This window comes from Hoplias malabaricus, chromosome 17, assembly GCF_029633855.1.
Source record: "Hoplias malabaricus isolate fHopMal1 chromosome 17, fHopMal1.hap1, whole genome shotgun sequence".
Taxonomy (NCBI): domain Eukaryota; kingdom Metazoa; phylum Chordata; class Actinopteri; order Characiformes; family Erythrinidae; genus Hoplias; species Hoplias malabaricus.
Window position 1 is genome coordinate 32,352,873 of NC_089816.1, and position 16,981 is coordinate 32,369,853.

General features: G+C 36.7%; 1 protein-coding gene across 4 annotated transcripts in view; it reads left to right on the forward strand.

Moving 5' to 3' along the window:
- The window catches only part of si:zfos-2326c3.2 (mitogen-activated protein kinase kinase kinase kinase 4), an 84,477-nt gene extending 72,086 nt beyond the window's left edge, over window positions 1-12,391 (forward strand). For all 4 annotated transcript variants that reach the window (XM_066649806.1, XM_066649809.1, XM_066649807.1 and 1 more), the window contains 3 exons: window positions 5,581-5,740; window positions 8,504-8,643; window positions 9,219-12,391. In XM_066649806.1, the coding sequence (XP_066505903.1) occupies window positions 5,581-5,740; window positions 8,504-8,643; window positions 9,219-9,302 (384 nt within the window). In that variant the 3' untranslated portion in view covers window positions 9,303-12,391. The remainder of the gene's footprint in view (window positions 1-5,580; window positions 5,741-8,503; window positions 8,644-9,218) is intronic.
- The last annotated feature ends 4,590 nt before the right edge of the window (window positions 12,392-16,981 follow it).

Consider the following 16,981-nt stretch of genomic DNA (forward strand, 5'->3'; position numbering starts at 1 on the left):
TCGGATGCCTCCTGGACGCCTTCCTGGAGAGGTGTTCCGGGCATGTCCAACGGGGAGGAGGCCCCGGGGCAGACCAAGAACACGCTGGAGAGACTATATGTCTCGACTGGCCTGGGAACGCCTCGGTATACCCCCGGAGGAGCTGGCGTCGGTGGCTGGGGAGAGGGAGGTCTGGGGTTCTTTGCTCCGACTGCTTCCCCCGCGACCCGGACCCGGATAAGCGGTGGATAATGGATGGATGGATGGATGGTGACCATGGTGGCCATTTTGAAGTCAGCCATTTTGGATCCAACTTTTGTTTTTTCAATGGGAAGAGGGTCATGTGACACATTAGTTGGTTTTAATGTAACTTTTTTCTTTCATGAGTTATTTACAAGTTTCTGACCACTTATAAAATGTGTTCAAAGTGCTGCCCATTGTGTTGGACTGTCAATGCACCCCTCTTCTCCCACTCTATAAACACTGATAGCAACACCGCAGGAGATATGCTAGCACAGGCTTCCAGTATCCGTAGTTTCAGGTGCTGCACAACTCCTATCTTAACAGCATAGACAGTTGCCTTCAGATGAACCCAAAGATAAAAGTTTAAGGGTCAGATTGGGAGACCTTGGGGGCTATTCAACTGGCTCACGACAACCAATCCACTTTCCAGGAAACTGTTCATCTAGGAATGCTCTGACCTGACACCCATAATGTGGTGGTGCACCATCTTGCTGGAAAAACTCGGGGAACGTGCCAGCTTCAGTGCATAAAGAGGAAAACACATCATCATGTAGCAATTTCGCATATCCAGTGGCCTTGATGAAGAATGGCCCCACTATCTTTGTACCTCATATACCACACCATACTATAAATTTTTTTGTTCCAAAAGTCTTGGAAGGATCTATCCAATGTGGGTTAGTGTCAGACCAATAGCGGTGGTTTTGTTTGTTAACTTCACCATTCACATAAACGTTTTCCTCATCACTGAGCAACATTTCCTGTGTAAACTGAGGGTCCTGTTCCAATTTTTGTTTTGACCACTCTGCAATTTCAGTGCGCCGATCTGGGTCATCCTCGTTGAGATGCTGCAGCAGATGGAGTTTTTAAGGGTGCCATTTGTGAGTAGCTAATATCTGCCGAAGGGATGTTCAACTGATGCTACTCTCCAGTGACATGCAGTGAGTGCTACGCTGTGGGCTCTTGATGAATGAAGCTAGGTGTTTCTTCATTAGTGACAGTTTTCATGCGTCCACATTTTGGCAAATCCAACACTGAACCAGTTTCACGAAACTTGGCAAGCAGTTTACTAACTGTAGCATGTAAGATGGTTGGTCCTGTAGGGTGTCTTGCATTGAAATTTGCTGCAATGAGTTACTGCGTTCACCAGACATCAACACAATTTCTATACGCTCCTCACGTGTTAACCTCTACGACATGTCAATGGCAACAAAGAGAAACTTGTAATTAACTCATGAAAGAATAAAGGTACATTAAAACACACCAACAAAGCACACCATTGTTTTTCTTGTGAAATTCCCAATAAGTTTGATGTGTCACATGACCCTCTTCCCATTAAAAAAAAACAAAAGTTGGATCCAAAATGGCAGACTTCAAAATGGCCACCATGGTCTCCACCCATCTTGAAAAGCCCCCCCCCCCCCACTCCCATATACTAATGTGCCACATACAGGAAGTTAATATCACCAACCATTCCCATTTTATTAAGGTGTATCCATATAAATGGCCCACCCTGTATGTCATTACTCATAAAATTCTATGTATATTCACCCTTCACACATAGGACATCCTGAAAAAGAGAAACTTTTTTTAAGCTTTATGAATCTAGTGGTTTCTGGTGGTATTTCTACATGAGGTGACTATAGAAATGACTGCTTATAATATAATTTTCTTACCATAAAAAGTAATCTGTCCTCTTTCTTGTGTTATGAAAACATTCTTAGGGCATTACTACCTCAAGCATTTAAAGAATCAGAAAGAGTAACAAGATAAATTAAACAGATTAAACGGTAAACCTATTACACTTAACCCATTTGAAGGATTAGTGGTGCTAACAGGGCATAGAAACTAATGTTTAACTCTATTCCCCAAAGCTTATCATCGTTATTGTGCAAAAATTTATCAAGATCGTTTTATTGCCAAGTTCTAAGTAGAAATCAAACTGTTGCGAAAAAATTACTTGCTAACAGGACTCAGAGGGTCCTTTATTATCAGATTACAAATTTTTATGGAACTAAATATCCCATTTATATCATTAATTGTCTATAACCGCTTACCTGGTTCAGGGTCACGGTTGGTCCGCCACTGTATATGTGCAGTTATTCCATTTTGCTCATCATTGTTTGCTAGGATTACTTCACCTGCTTTGTGTCAGATATTTATATTTACAAGTAAGGCTTGTAGCAGATATGTACACCTTAATCTGAATAGAGTATGAAATTACAATCCTGTTGAACACAACCTATGTAGTGCTCTGCAAATTTAGTCTTATGTAGAAATAGTAGAAACTTTACACTACAATGGTCACGTTATGTATGTTTGTAATTTTATATTTGCTTACGTGGTTACGTTCATGTAACTGGAGATTTTCATTAGGATGCTGAATAGCTTGTGCAGGGCAGCACTGTGGGTAGTGTCGCTGCCATACAAGTTCAGGTTCCTGGACTTGTAAGTTCAGTCCCCTCCTCAGGTTAGTCTAAGTAAGGTTCGCTTTCCCTTGTGTCTGTGTGGGCTACCTGTGCCTGTGAGTGCCACTGTTTCCTCCCACAGTCCCAAAACCTCATGTTGGTAGGTTTATTGGCTTTAAGTCTCCACATGTTTGAGTGAGTGTATGACGCCCTGAGATGGACTGGGTTTCTATCCAATCCAGGGTTTGTCCTTGACTTGTGCCCAATTATTCTCAGTAGGCTCTAGGGCTGTCACTGTGGAAAAAATCCTGTGCCATGAATCTTACGTTGCTCATCGCTCTGATATGTGGTATTAGTGCACAAAATGACTTAATTTTCCTGATTCTAGTGTTATAACTGTCGGCTGGAACCAAACTGTTCCTTCTTAGGCTGCTCCATGACTGGGTTCTGGTGGAGTCAATTGGGCTTCGATAGCTGGATGATAAGTAGCTAGATGAGATCTCAAATTCTGTCTGTTTACCCATTTCACAGTGACCTTTCTGGCATAGATTTTGCATATTATCATGTTTAAATTCGCTGGTTCTCTCTCTTCATTTGGTTCACGGGCAAAATTGCATTTAGTTTTGTGACTAGGTTTGCTGCCATTGTTTTCGTTTTATAAAATGAATGCTGACACTCAACCATTCAGCAGCAGCAGCTTTACTGCTTTACAGCAGCCAATAGTTGGGAAAAATTACACTCCTAAACTTTAAGATTTTTAAACAATTTAACATTCATTACACATGCACCAAAGTGTAAAACAAGAAAGACCATGCAAAAAGGGAAATATCTTTACATCGCAGTTGTGAAAGTTGCTTGCCATTCTTTGCAGTTTGACGGCCAATAGCTCAGTATTATAATATTGTGGTTATTGTGACAGACCATTAGGCTTCGCAGTCTGCACCCACTGCAACCCAGAAGATGATGTAGAGTTTACTGAATATAGATGTATGAATGTGTAGATTGTGCATATTCTAAAATTATAATTCATTCATTGGCAAAAATCTTTGCTTGTAAACTTGTTAATTGTTTTTTACAATTTGTGATGTTCATTTAAAGTTTATGTTTAAAGAATGAGATTTTGTTATATCTGCACATCTATATCCAATTTGCATGTGTGCTTCACTCTGCTGAATTGAATGAGTTTTTTTTTTTAATAGAGGTATTTAATAATTGAGATAAATGCATGGTGAAATATATTTGTGTGATTTAATTTCCTGGCTGGAGGTGATATTTTAATGTGCCGTTTTTAACAGCAGATTTCTACACATGCATACTTAATTTGGCTCTGATATCATAGGTATATCTATGATATATGATATCATATATATAAGGTCCATGCATATATGTAACCACATACACAGGTTGATGTGCTATAGAAATATTGCAAATCAGTGCATTTATTGAAGAATAATGACCAAGCGTGCAGTCTAGGTCATTCATTCATTCATTATCTGTAACCACTTATCCAGTTCAGGGTCGCGGTGGGTCCAGAGCCTACCTGGAATCATTGGGCGCAAGGCAGGAATACACCCTGGAGGGGGCGCCAGTCCTTCACAGGGCAACATAGACACACACACACATTCACTCACACCTACGGACAATTCTGAGTCGCCAATCCACCTGCCAACGTGTGTTTTTGGACTGTGGGAGGAAACCGGAGCACCCGGAGGAAACCCACGCAGACAAAGAGAGAACACACCAACTCCTCACACACAGTCACCCAGAGCGGGAATCAAACCCACAACCTCCAGGCCCCTGGAGCGGTGTGACTGCGACACTACCTGCTGCGCCACCGTGCCGCCCATCAGTCTGGGTCAACACAGTGACAAATCTAATCTACTTGTGTTTTCTATGAGAAAAATCTTGATGTCAGTCTATTAAGCCCCCAAGAACTTAAATCCAACAGAGAAAATATAAAGTGTTAGAATCTCTCAAGGGTGCAAACACTAGGCAGAACAACAGATGGACTACAGTCTGTAACTGTAGAACTACAAAGTGCTCCTGTATGGTCAGTGGAGCTGAGAGAATAGACAGTGAGTGTAGAAACAAGGAGGTGGTCATTATGTCATGGGGTATGCTCCTCCACAGGAAATCACTGTTGTAACATCTCCCCTTCAGCTATGGGTGAATGGTTATTTTCACCAACAGAGGCAGGTATCTATCCCCACTGCAGCACTGTCTCCTTGGTGATGCGGCAATAGGCATTGATGCAGATTCCTTCATTCTCATAGCACAAGTAGTACCATTCCACTGCTATTGGAAGGATAACTATGGCACAAGGACTGATTAAAATGGGATTTTTCTTTCATTAAGCACAATGGAAAACAAATTAAAAGAACATTATAATCATTATAATAGGGGCATCTGTGAGCAGTAAACCAAGAAACTGTTTAAACTGTCATTGCCCTGCTGAAATAACCATGGAGTCCCAGGAAACGACATGTTTGGCTCAACCTCAATGAAAACATCTCACATGCCAGTCGCCAATGCCATTGCCACTGATGCATCTCATAAACCATGAGAGATGTTGGCTTTTGCACCTATCACTGTTAACTGTCTGAATGGTATCTTTTATCATTAACAATGAAAATGCAACATTCGTATTTTTTGTAAAGCTCTACCAAGTTGTTCAGCTTAAACTTTGAGAATATATTCTTTGTATTTTTACCAGTTAAATAAGGGTTTAAATAAATAAAGCTTTAAGAGAATTAACGAATCAGATACTTGTTTGTAGTGTATTTTACACTATGTCCAAAACTTTGCGAAAATGGGGTTTGTAAATATCATGAGTCCGTTGCTGCAAAAGTTTTCTAAATGTGTGATTAGAGTACAAATAAATAAAGGCCAATATCTTTGCACAACTATAAGACAAACTGATTCAGTGTGCTTATTTCGTATCTGCATTTTTCAGATCCAAGGATTAATCCATCCTCATGCCATAATCATCCTGCCCAACTGCAATGGAATGGGGCTATTGGTGTGCTATGAGGATGAAGGAATCTACATCGACACCTATGGCCGTATCACCAAGGAGACAGTGCTGCAGTGGGGAGAAATGCCCGCTTCTGTAGGTGAGTTGCTGAAAATAACCATCCCACAATATCTGGAAGAGGGATGTTACATCGGTGTTGGAGCACACACTGATCAACCATGGCATTATGGACACCTCCATTTTTCTACACTCACTGTCCATTGTCTCAGCTCAACTGACCATCCACTCACTGTCCACTCTATTAGATACAACTACTTTGTTGGTCCACCTTGATGTAAAGTCAGAGACAGCAGGGCATCTGTTACTGCACGTCCTCTAGTTCTTCACCAGTAGTCATTGGATGTTGCCCACAGGATGCTGTTGACTGGATATATTAGGTTGGAGACAGTGACACAGGGTTTAAAAACTCCAGTAACACTGTTGTGTCTGATCCACTCATACCAGCACACAGTAACACACCACCATGTTAGTGTACATAAATCATACCTGTCCTATGGTGGCACTGTGGGGATCCTAACAATTTTAAATGGTGAAAAGGGACTAACAAAATATGAAGAGCAAAACATGGATTTCGGTATATGTAGATTTACAGAGTGCACCTTTATTGTCAGTGGAATTGAGAATGGACAGTGAATTCCTTGACCAATGAAACACTTAATCTAAGGCAAAGGAATGAACTTGTTTAGAGCATTACATCTGACCAATCAGTAAGGAGTAATGCCTTATTTATTTATTTATTTATTTAACAGTTATTTTGCATTATGCTTGGCTAGAAGCTTTGTTTTATGCTTGGCTTGCTGCAGTAGCCAGCAGACAGAGCCATTTAGCAACTCCCCACCATTTCTAATACTGTAAAATAATTTAAAGCAATGTAGTCCATGTAAATATTCCCAGTATATAAATATAAAATAAATTAAGGTAGTGTCGCAGTCACACAGCTCCAGGGGCCTGGAGGTTGTGGGTTCGATTCCCGCTCCGGGTGACTGTCTGTGAGGAGTTGGTGTGTTCTCCCCGTGTCCGCGTGGGTTTCCTCCGGGTGCTCCGGTTTCCTCCCACAGTCCAAAAACACACAGTCTGTAGGTGTGAGTGTGTGAGTGAATGTGTGTGTGTTGCCCTGTGAAGGACTGGCGCCCCCTCCAGGGTGTATTCCTGCCTTGCGCCCAATGATTCCAGGTAGGCTCTGGACCCCCGCGACCCTGAACTGGATAAGGGTTACAGATAATGAATGAATGAATACTTTATTTATGTACTCTTTAGAAGTATATTCTCTGCACTTTTTTGTGAAAGTGAGAGATTGATTGAACATGAGTCATTGTATCGATTGACTGAATATGAATGATTCCACAGATTGATTGAAAATGGGTAATCAAAGTCATGAGACATAAAAGCACACACTTGGGTAAAATAGCATGTTCTGGGCATCTATTTTGGTATATCTTGTGTTTTTACATAGTAGATGTTTCATTCTGACTAGTTGATTTTGTAATCATTTAAGCTTAGTGTTTTGGCGGAGTCTGGGCTCCTATGGGGCTTGAAAGGTGTCATCTCTGTTATTTGCAGATGATGTTGTCTTTATGACTCCTTCATATGGAGGCCTCCAGCATGCACCTTTATGGTTTGCAGCCGAGTGTAATGTGGATAAGCACTTCTAAGTGTGAGAGTGTGAGAATCTACCCCAAGTTAGAGAGTTCATGTATTTTTGGGTATTGTTTTGCGAGTGATGGGAAGGGGGATCATGAAATCAGCTGTAGTATAGGTGCAGCATCTGCACTAATGTGGTCATTGTATCAACCATAAACCATAAAGCAAAGCTCAACCATAAAGCATAGCTCCCAATTTACGGGTCAGGTTCCCCACCCTCACCTATGGTCATGAGCTTTGGGTAATGACCAAAAAATAGAGATTGCGGATACATTTAATTCATTCATTGTCTGTAACCACTTGTCCAGTTCATGGCGAATCCGGACCCCACCCAGAATTACTAGGCACAAGGTGGAAACACACCCTGGAGGGGTGCGCCAGTCCATCGCAGGGTGGCACACGCACACGCACACACACACACACACACACACATATAGACACACAGACACACACACACACACACCTATGGACACCTTCGAGTAGCCAATACACCTATAAACATGTTTCACATGAAATCCAGAACACCTGAAGGAAACCCACGTGGACATAGGGAGACCACACCAAACTCCTTATAAACAGTCACCCAGAGTGGGGCTCACACAGACAACCCTAAGACACTAACTGTTGCCAAAATATATTTTCTTTGGCGCTTTGCTGCACATGCTCTCCATGATTGGATGAGGATCTTAGTGATCCAGGTGGAGGTCAGTGTAGAACCACTGCTCCTTCATGTTGATGCAGATTACAATGAGAAAAAAAATAAAACCCTGACTAACCCTGACTGGGTTGTTTTATTTTACAGTGTGCGCATTGGTAGGAGATCCAGATCATGCTCTCAGAAAGTTAAATATTTTCCATATTATTTCCCCTTTAAAGGAACACTACGTAATATTTTTTTTTTAAATTACAGTTGCAAAAACATTGTGATGCTTCCTTGGTCTGTCATAGGGAGAATATAGCCTCTATCATTGCTATTTTGGGCTCAGCACTGCAGAAACTTCACTTTGTAACTTTGGAATAAGGGTATGATTTATACTAGGAGGGAGCCTCAAGAGCCCAAATCTTACTTAATGTTGCTTTAAAATATGCAACAATTGCAAAAAAAAAGTAATTAACATAGTGTCTGTGTATATATTTCTCTTAAATACATTTACTCTCTTGTGGACCCCTCTGATAAGAAGTTCCTTTTTTATTTTCACAGCTTATCTTCAGTCAAACCAAGTCATGGGTTGGGGAGAAAAGGCTATAGAATTGCGATCGGCTGATACTGGAAATTTAGAAGGAGTCTTCATGCATAAAAAGGCCCAGAAACTCAAGTTCCTGTGTGAGAGAAACGACAAGGTACATTCATTTGATACATATTTTTATACAGAGATTTTGGATATTGGTACTGAAATAAAAAAATCATATCATATGTTAATTTCAGTTATTTTATGTATTTTATTTGCGTAAAGACCATACAAAAAGTTTGGTATATTTGATCTGTAGTGTAATGTTTAAAATGTTTTCATTTAGCATGGAAATTTTTATAACTCTGATAGTTAAAAATACATGGTATAATGCCCAAAATTCACTTGTTTTTGCAATCAGTTAACATATACTGATAATTCTGTGTTTGTGCATGTATGCTATGAAGATAAAAACTTACCTTTTATATTAAGTTCTTAGTTAAATTCTTAAAAATAAACTTACCATTCTTGGAACTAAAGATCATTTTTTCCTTCCATCTTTTGTCTCAGGAAATATTAATATATATATATATATATATATATATATATATATATATATATATATATTATTCATACCAAGAGGTTTTTTTTTTTGTCCTTATAACATAATTTAGAACCATTAAGGAACCTTTATTTTGAATAGGGTTGGGAGATTAACTATAGTGTGCTTGATCCTTTGTTTTGCAGGTCTTTTTTGCCTCTGTCATGTCAGGAGGCAGCAGTCAGATCTACTTCATGACACTGGGACAGAACTCACTTTTCAACTGGTGATAAATTGGATTTCTGAAAGAGCTTTGCTTTTAGAAGATTTCAGAAAATTTAAATGAAATAACAAAACAAAACAGAAGTTTTCTTTCAGCAGCAGCAGTAAACAGCAGCATAAACAGAAGTTTTGTTTTCCCCCAAAAATGGATTTAATATTTTATGAACATAGTTTATTTTATAAACAGATGTTTTTATTGATGATACCTGTTTCATTTAACCAAAAGAACATCCTAAAGGAATATTTGTGATTTTAAAATATGTTTAGAATAAATGTCAGTGAATTTGCTTGAACCATGACATTCATCACAGAAGTAGAATGAATGACTGAATGATATAATGACTGACATCTTATATTCAGATATAGTTGGCCATTAATCCAAACTCTCTTTGGTAATATAAAACCTTTCACTTATATCTAGATGCTGAATAGGAATGTCCATTCAACAAAATCTTTTACTATGAGTTCAGCTACATATAATGCTCATTAAACCTACAATGAAGGATAAAGTTTGACTTACAGACTTCTTTCCCCAACATATAAATACAGTTAAAGCATGTTGAACTGGCTGTTTAGCAAATCTGATTTTATTGAATTTGATGGATATTGTTGAGGATTATGAAATGAGAGATAAATAGATATTATTAAAATATTGAATTTATACGAGCATTCCCTGTTAATAAGCTTACTTATTAAACAGCAGCATAATAGTTACCTTTATATAAACTGGCAGTTAGACTAGCACTGTATTACCATTAAATATTGGCTCATGATGCTCATTTAATAGTCAAATGATTTATTAATTATGCTCTTTTAAGTAAGTTGGTAGCCTTTTATTGCTTTTCTAAATCACATCCATCATTTACTGTGGTAAATTGTTGTGAGAAGCATGAAATCTACAATCAAGGCGTAAAATTGTATTTATTTTCAACACAATATAAAATCTTGGATAAATAGTGTTAAATAATTTCTTCAATTTACTGTAAATGTAACTTTATTCCACAGATATGATTAAAAGGTTATGATTACTGTTTAATTATAATAATCATAATCAAAGTAAAAATTATTGTTAACATTATAATTCACAAATTTTGACATACTAAGCTCAGTTCCTAAACTGCAGATGTGTAATTTACACAAAAACAGTGTTTTAAATATGGACAAACTGACATTTAAATGATAATTAGCCTGCTTCGAGGACAAAATATTTTTTATATATATTTTTATGATAGTTCATTTCATCTTTATCTTGCACTAAATCACATCTCAGTTAAGATAAGATAACATTATGTTAATCCCCAAAGGGGAAATAGTGATTAATTATTGGCACCTGGCAACTAGAAAGTGCAGTGTAATATGTAGTTCCCCAATAAAGGGACTAGACTACATTTCAGACGCAGTGAATTTTGACGATTCAGCCAATTTATAGTTGACATTTAGTATTACTAAAAGCCTTTGATCTGCTTAAAAACAGGTAAATTTCATTCACTGTGTTGTAGGGTTTCATGTTTATTTTCTGATCATGACTTAACCATCCAAGGCTAGCAGCTGAGCAGTAAATGTCCTCAGAGTGTGTCAAAAGCTGTCTAATTGCATTTTGTTAGTCGCAGTTTGAAAAGAAACAGGCATCTTGACAAACTGATCCTCAATAACTAAACTGCGAAACATTAGTGGATAATTTTGAATAAATAAATACAAAAAATGACAAAAGATGTCTAGGGGGACAAATATTTAGGACACATGAGGAAAAAGATTGATTTGCCTAACTAATTTTGATTCACTAAGAGTGGTAAACAGTTTTATATAACAATCTTGAGTCATTTTTAACAACGACACTGGTTAATATGTGAGTCACCAGATAGGGGTTCTCAAGGGCCAAGTTTATTTTAGAGGCTTGAATATCTAATGTGTAATGGCTGCTTAGACAGATGTAAACAGGCAGTGTTTGTATATGAAAAGGCCAAAATCTTATAACCCATTGTGTGATATAGGTATTTAATATTAAATTGAGGATTTGTTAAAGGGCTACACCATCAGTGATTCATGGCTCTGCATGATTGGCAAAAAGAAAGAAAGAACTTGTCTAGTACAAAAAACATTTTGTTTTTAATTAAAAAAAAATGTACAATTAGAATTTTATTAAACTGTATAACAGTAACTATTAGAATCATGTTACATTTAGATTTCACCCCTGGCCAGTTTTTTTTTTCTTCTTCTTGTTTTGTTAGGCCAAGAATTTTGCATATTACCATAATAATTTAAATGGGATCTTGCCAGTACATTCCTATTAAAATACCACATGTGAGAGCATAACTTTAATATCACCTGTTACATTTGGGTAGATCCTTTCAGTGGAAGTTAAAGGAAACAGGTTTTTTCCATGCTATTTTGGACCATGGGCACAGAGCAGCTGATATTTTAAATTATGACTAAAAAAGGGTTTTGTCTCAAATGCGATAATAAACTCATAGAAAGATTATAGTTCTCACTGGGGTCTTTAAAGCATTAAACACAGTAGTTGGACAGTTTCTGTTTATCCCTTAAATCTAAATTGGCAGATAAGTATTAACATGAAATATGTGAAATTTTTTAAAACATGGGAGATACTCATGGAGTGTTTCCGGTGCAGATTTGTTTGTACATTAGCGAATGAATATACCAGTTGCACTGTTTTATACATACTTGTTTCTACTTGTCATCTATGTTTATAGAACAATGAATTGAAAATGTATTTATGCCTTTGCACTATTGAAATTATTTGGTTAAACTGCATAATTATTAGCTTTTTAGCTTAAACATGTATTTGTATGTCTGTGTTGTAATTTGTGTTGTAACTAATGATTTTTCTTGGTAATAGTTCTACTGTACAAGCCATATGGATGATGTTTAAATAGCATCATTGCTACTGTATTGTGCCTACTCATGTAAATATTTTTGACTATGTTTAATGCATGATTAAGTATTTCATTTTAACTGTTAAGAGATTTTTGTCAATTCAGCCAGATCTGATTGTTGGAGTACTAAATAAGTTGAAAAATCTTTACTCATAGTTCAAATTTTTTTCCCCAAATTTCCCAGCATATAATAAAGTATTGAAAATGGAAAAATAAATCTTACCATAGTGTTTGAATTCCTACAGTGTAGCAATTGATTATAATAATTGTTTTTGTATTACTATTGTAGGCTACAATCTTTGCTTTACTGTCCTATTATTCTAGCATTATTACTGACTGGGTTCTCAGTTAATTGGACATAGGGTTAAAAAAATATTACTAAAATAAGTTGGGTGCAGTATTTGCATTTAACACTGTACATTGTAAAATACAAGCATGGGTTTTCAGCCATGACTGTTAAAAATATAAGAGCAAATACTAATATTAAATTGAAAACATTACAGTTGCAATCAGGTTGATTCAACCTCATAAATTAGGTTTATTAGCAAATTATACATACTTTCAGCAGTTTGAAATTAAACAAGCAAACATGAACAATTAAAATAGCCAGACTAATATAACTATAAGTGTTTTCTCCCAATTCAACAAAGTACAATTTTGTATGACTACTGCAGTCTCTGAATGATTCAGCCTCTTAATGACAGGTGTCTTTTGACCTGCGGTAAATGTGATGCATAACCAGAACACTGAATTCTTAGGATTCCTAGTACATTCCTCATGTGCAAAGGCCTCCAGTTCACTAATATTCTTGGGTTTTCCTGCTGCATCCACAATCCAAATCCCAACAAAGATTTTCAATGTGATTCAAGTCAGGCAAATGTAATGGCCAATCTAGCACCTTCCAGGGGTGCGTTTCCAATACAACGACAGAGCCTAGCAATGAACTAACATGGTACAAAGCATTGTTAAAATAACCAATATCTGAAGTTTCCCAAAACCATCGTAGTTTGTTAGTGCCACAGTAGTTTGAACCATGTTGGTTTAAACCACTGTACTCCGAACTACAATGGCTCAAGATTTGTGTGGGGTCTGATTTTCACAACAGGAAACTTGCCAAAACTCTCATATTTTGTAAAGTTATGCGAAAATATGAAAGTTGTGACCAAAATCTTTCATATTGCAATCATATATAAACAACAGCAAAAAGAATAACATTCCTTGAATTAAAAATAATTAATTAATTAAATAATTAATAATAAATAAATAATTAATTAAATAATAATAATATGCAAAGATTATTTTGTAACATAATAATGTAACATGTTTATTATTAATATTCTCAGAATACTAATATCCTTGAGAATATTCTCTGAATTATTCAGAGACTATTCGCAGAATTCTGACTTTATTCTTGGAATGTTATGTATTTTGCTGTTGATTTAACACATTCATGCAATCAAGGAGAATCTGAACAAAACATTGTTCTTCAAAATCACTCTCAGCAACTACTTTACAGAAAATATATATATATTTCTTATTTGTTTTATATTGTAATTTTTGTATTTTTTGTCATCATATATGTCATTAGTTTATATATATATATATATATCTTTGGTTCCTAAGACTTCTGCACAGTAAAAAAATAAATCACAAAATCAAAATGTTCAAACAGATTGAAATACATATAACTAAATCTATATCTTTCCATCTCTATGATATGTATGTGTAAAAGTGTAAATGTGTGGTGCAATAAGAAAAGAACAATTTGCAATCCCTCAATCAAAATTACAAAAAAAAATGTAATTGTCACAAATGATCACTTTTCACTGCCAGAAAAAGGCAGTCAAGTGCAGGTCTTATTAATCCAAAATACGTAGTCAGAAACAATCCAGGTCAATACCAAATAAACAGTTCAAAGATCTAGACAGAATATCCAAATACACGATTCAAAGGCTCATAAGCCAAAATACAAAAGCAGAATGTCAAAACCAGGAAAAAAGGACACAAGATACAGATATTACTTAGAATTGTAGGACAGAACCAAGACTTCACAAAGAACCTCCTGCACCATGTCCTTTATATATACACACACACACTCACAATATGGCCGCCAACAGGAACCTGAGTAACACTATCCTAGTATTCTGGTGCGGAGGGGAACTACCTGCTGCAGACCTGACAGTAATAAAAAAGATACACATATAACTATATAGCTCTCTTTCTCTATATAAGAACTCTTGTGCCCTTCTCTGCTTTTCCTTATTGACTTATGTAAGGGTAGCTAACAGTCCATTAATGGGCTACAAGTGGAGGAGTGGTTTTGTCCTCAGGTTCTGAAAATTTTAGACTTTCTACTGCTAGAGGTCTCTGGAATTCTGATTATTTGTATATTATTTTGTCTTGATCTACCTTCCAGATCATTGATTTTAAGCTGCAGAGCTGAGTTGGCTTTGTCCAAATCTCTCACTTCTGTTTCCAGCGAGTCAATTAATACATCGTGAGTTGACACAGCCTCAGCAAGTGAGCTTAAAAATTCTTTGAACTCCTTTACCTCGGTCCGGACCGCTACTAATGTTTGCTCCATACTGTTTAGACTTGAGGAGATACTATCAAGTCCCCCTTGAACGGAACATTACAAGGTCTGCACCCATATTGGGGGAGAATCACCCTCAATATCGCTGGATTACACCAGGCTGTGTGGTGCGCATCTCAATATCCTTTGAAGTCTGGATAGATTTCGGAGGCATCTTGAGCTTAAATGTTCTTGTTTGATCCCTTAAATTTTTTTGGACAACTCTCTTGATTTAGCTATATTTCTAAAATGCAATGAAAATGGCTTTTTAAAATAAGAGGAACCACTTTTCATATTAATTGTGTTTCATTTGTATTTTCATTCACTCTGAGGAAACCCATGCAGGTGCGAAGAGAACACAGCAAACTTCTCACAGACAGTCACCCGAGGCAGGGCTCAAACCCATGACCCTAGGACCCTCGAGCTGTGTGACAGAGTTCATGAAGAACACCCAAATTCTGCCACAAAGAGGCGCTACACCATTGCAACTTGTCCAACATGCTAATTCAGTCTCAGTGGCAGAAGGGGTATGAACATGCACTATATTTGAGACCAGAGTGTTTAGTTTACTCTCTTACTGTGGAGTCAGCTCTGTTGGAAAGAGAAGCTGTAATATGAGTTGTGTGCTTGCACTCACTTCCTTATTTTCTCCCAGCCCACCAGGCAGACTTTGGGCTGTAAAGGTGGGGTAACACTCTTAGTTAGCCCTGTATTACCGCCCCCCCAACTCTATCACTCCGCTCCCTGTATAGAAAACAACTTGCCAGTCAGAGGAACGAGAAGAACCGCAAGAAAGTGGACCCGCTTTCACTGTCACCTCGCTCCCTCCTCGGCCCAGTGGGATTGTTACTGAACCACTGCATCACAAGGAGGCATACCAGTATGTGCATATCTTTTACTTTTCTATGGAGTTTGTAGGAAGGAAGCAGTAATACATAACCTTGTAAAAGATTTAGTCTTTGTGGAAGCTGACATGTATACTTGCATACAATGAGATATTAATATGTATTTGTATAAGTTAAAACTCACAAAAATATATTTTATGTAGAGCACATTTCCATCAAGGCAGTTATGTGAAATATGCACTGCATGGCCAAAAGTTCCAGTAAACCTTCATGTCTCATAATTATGAAATAAAGGGGCTTTTGACTAGATGTTGGAACATTGTGTTGCTGCTAAGATGGCATTCAGGTGTATGTGCTTGTATATATTTGAAGTGCTTTATACATTTTAACATATGGATTTACAGTGTAAGTACCCAATACAAACATCTTGTTCTTTTATTCTTGTTCTAAATGTGCATATAGTGTGACTTCAAACATACTGTGCTGGGAGGAATAACTGAAGTAGTTTAAATATTAGTATTTAATTAGTAATATTATCACTATTAATAATAATAAAAAAAAGTATACTGGTGAATGTATAATATTTTTGAAGTTATATACTATACTCATGCATGCAACTTTGCCTTTGTTGCTTATTGGTGTATAGAGGCATTGACTCTCATTAATCAAAGTTGTAAAATCAAGTACAGATGTAATGGCACTGAATGACATACAAGCTATTCATCATCTGATTCATGAAATTTTAAACAACATGAAATCAAGTAGTAATTTGAATGCACACAGCAAATTCTCCAGTGTTAAATCAACACTATTAGTGTTAACACTGATAGTGTTACATTATTACACTAACAGTGTTAATTTAACACTAATAGTGTTGATTTAACACGAGTGAATTTGCTGTGCAGCTGATGAATCGGCTTAAGAAATTCAGAAGCCGATAAACCAATGGCTGTGCGTATAAACACTGCTTCCCACACTGAGCAAACATCAAAATGTTAAAATAATGTCAAGTGTAAAATATAGAATGTGAAATAAACAAAAGTCCTTACATTTATTTAAGACGATAATGATGATAATGGTGTGATTATTTCACTAATACATTTTTTATCGTTTTTGTTCCATTACAGTGAGGAGTGCTGCTTTTAATATCATATTTATATGCACAAAACATAAAACTTAAAGAAAAACAGTTATTATAGTAGATTGTGTAATGCAATTATATAAAGCATTGGGTGAATATTTAAAACATTTCTATGCTTAAATTAATAGGATATTTCTTGTATAGTTTATAGTAGTTAAAATGTGTACTTATAATGGGTTTCTGTGGAGGGGAAAAAAGATTTTTTGCTGACATTTTCTCTTCATAGTTTGAGATA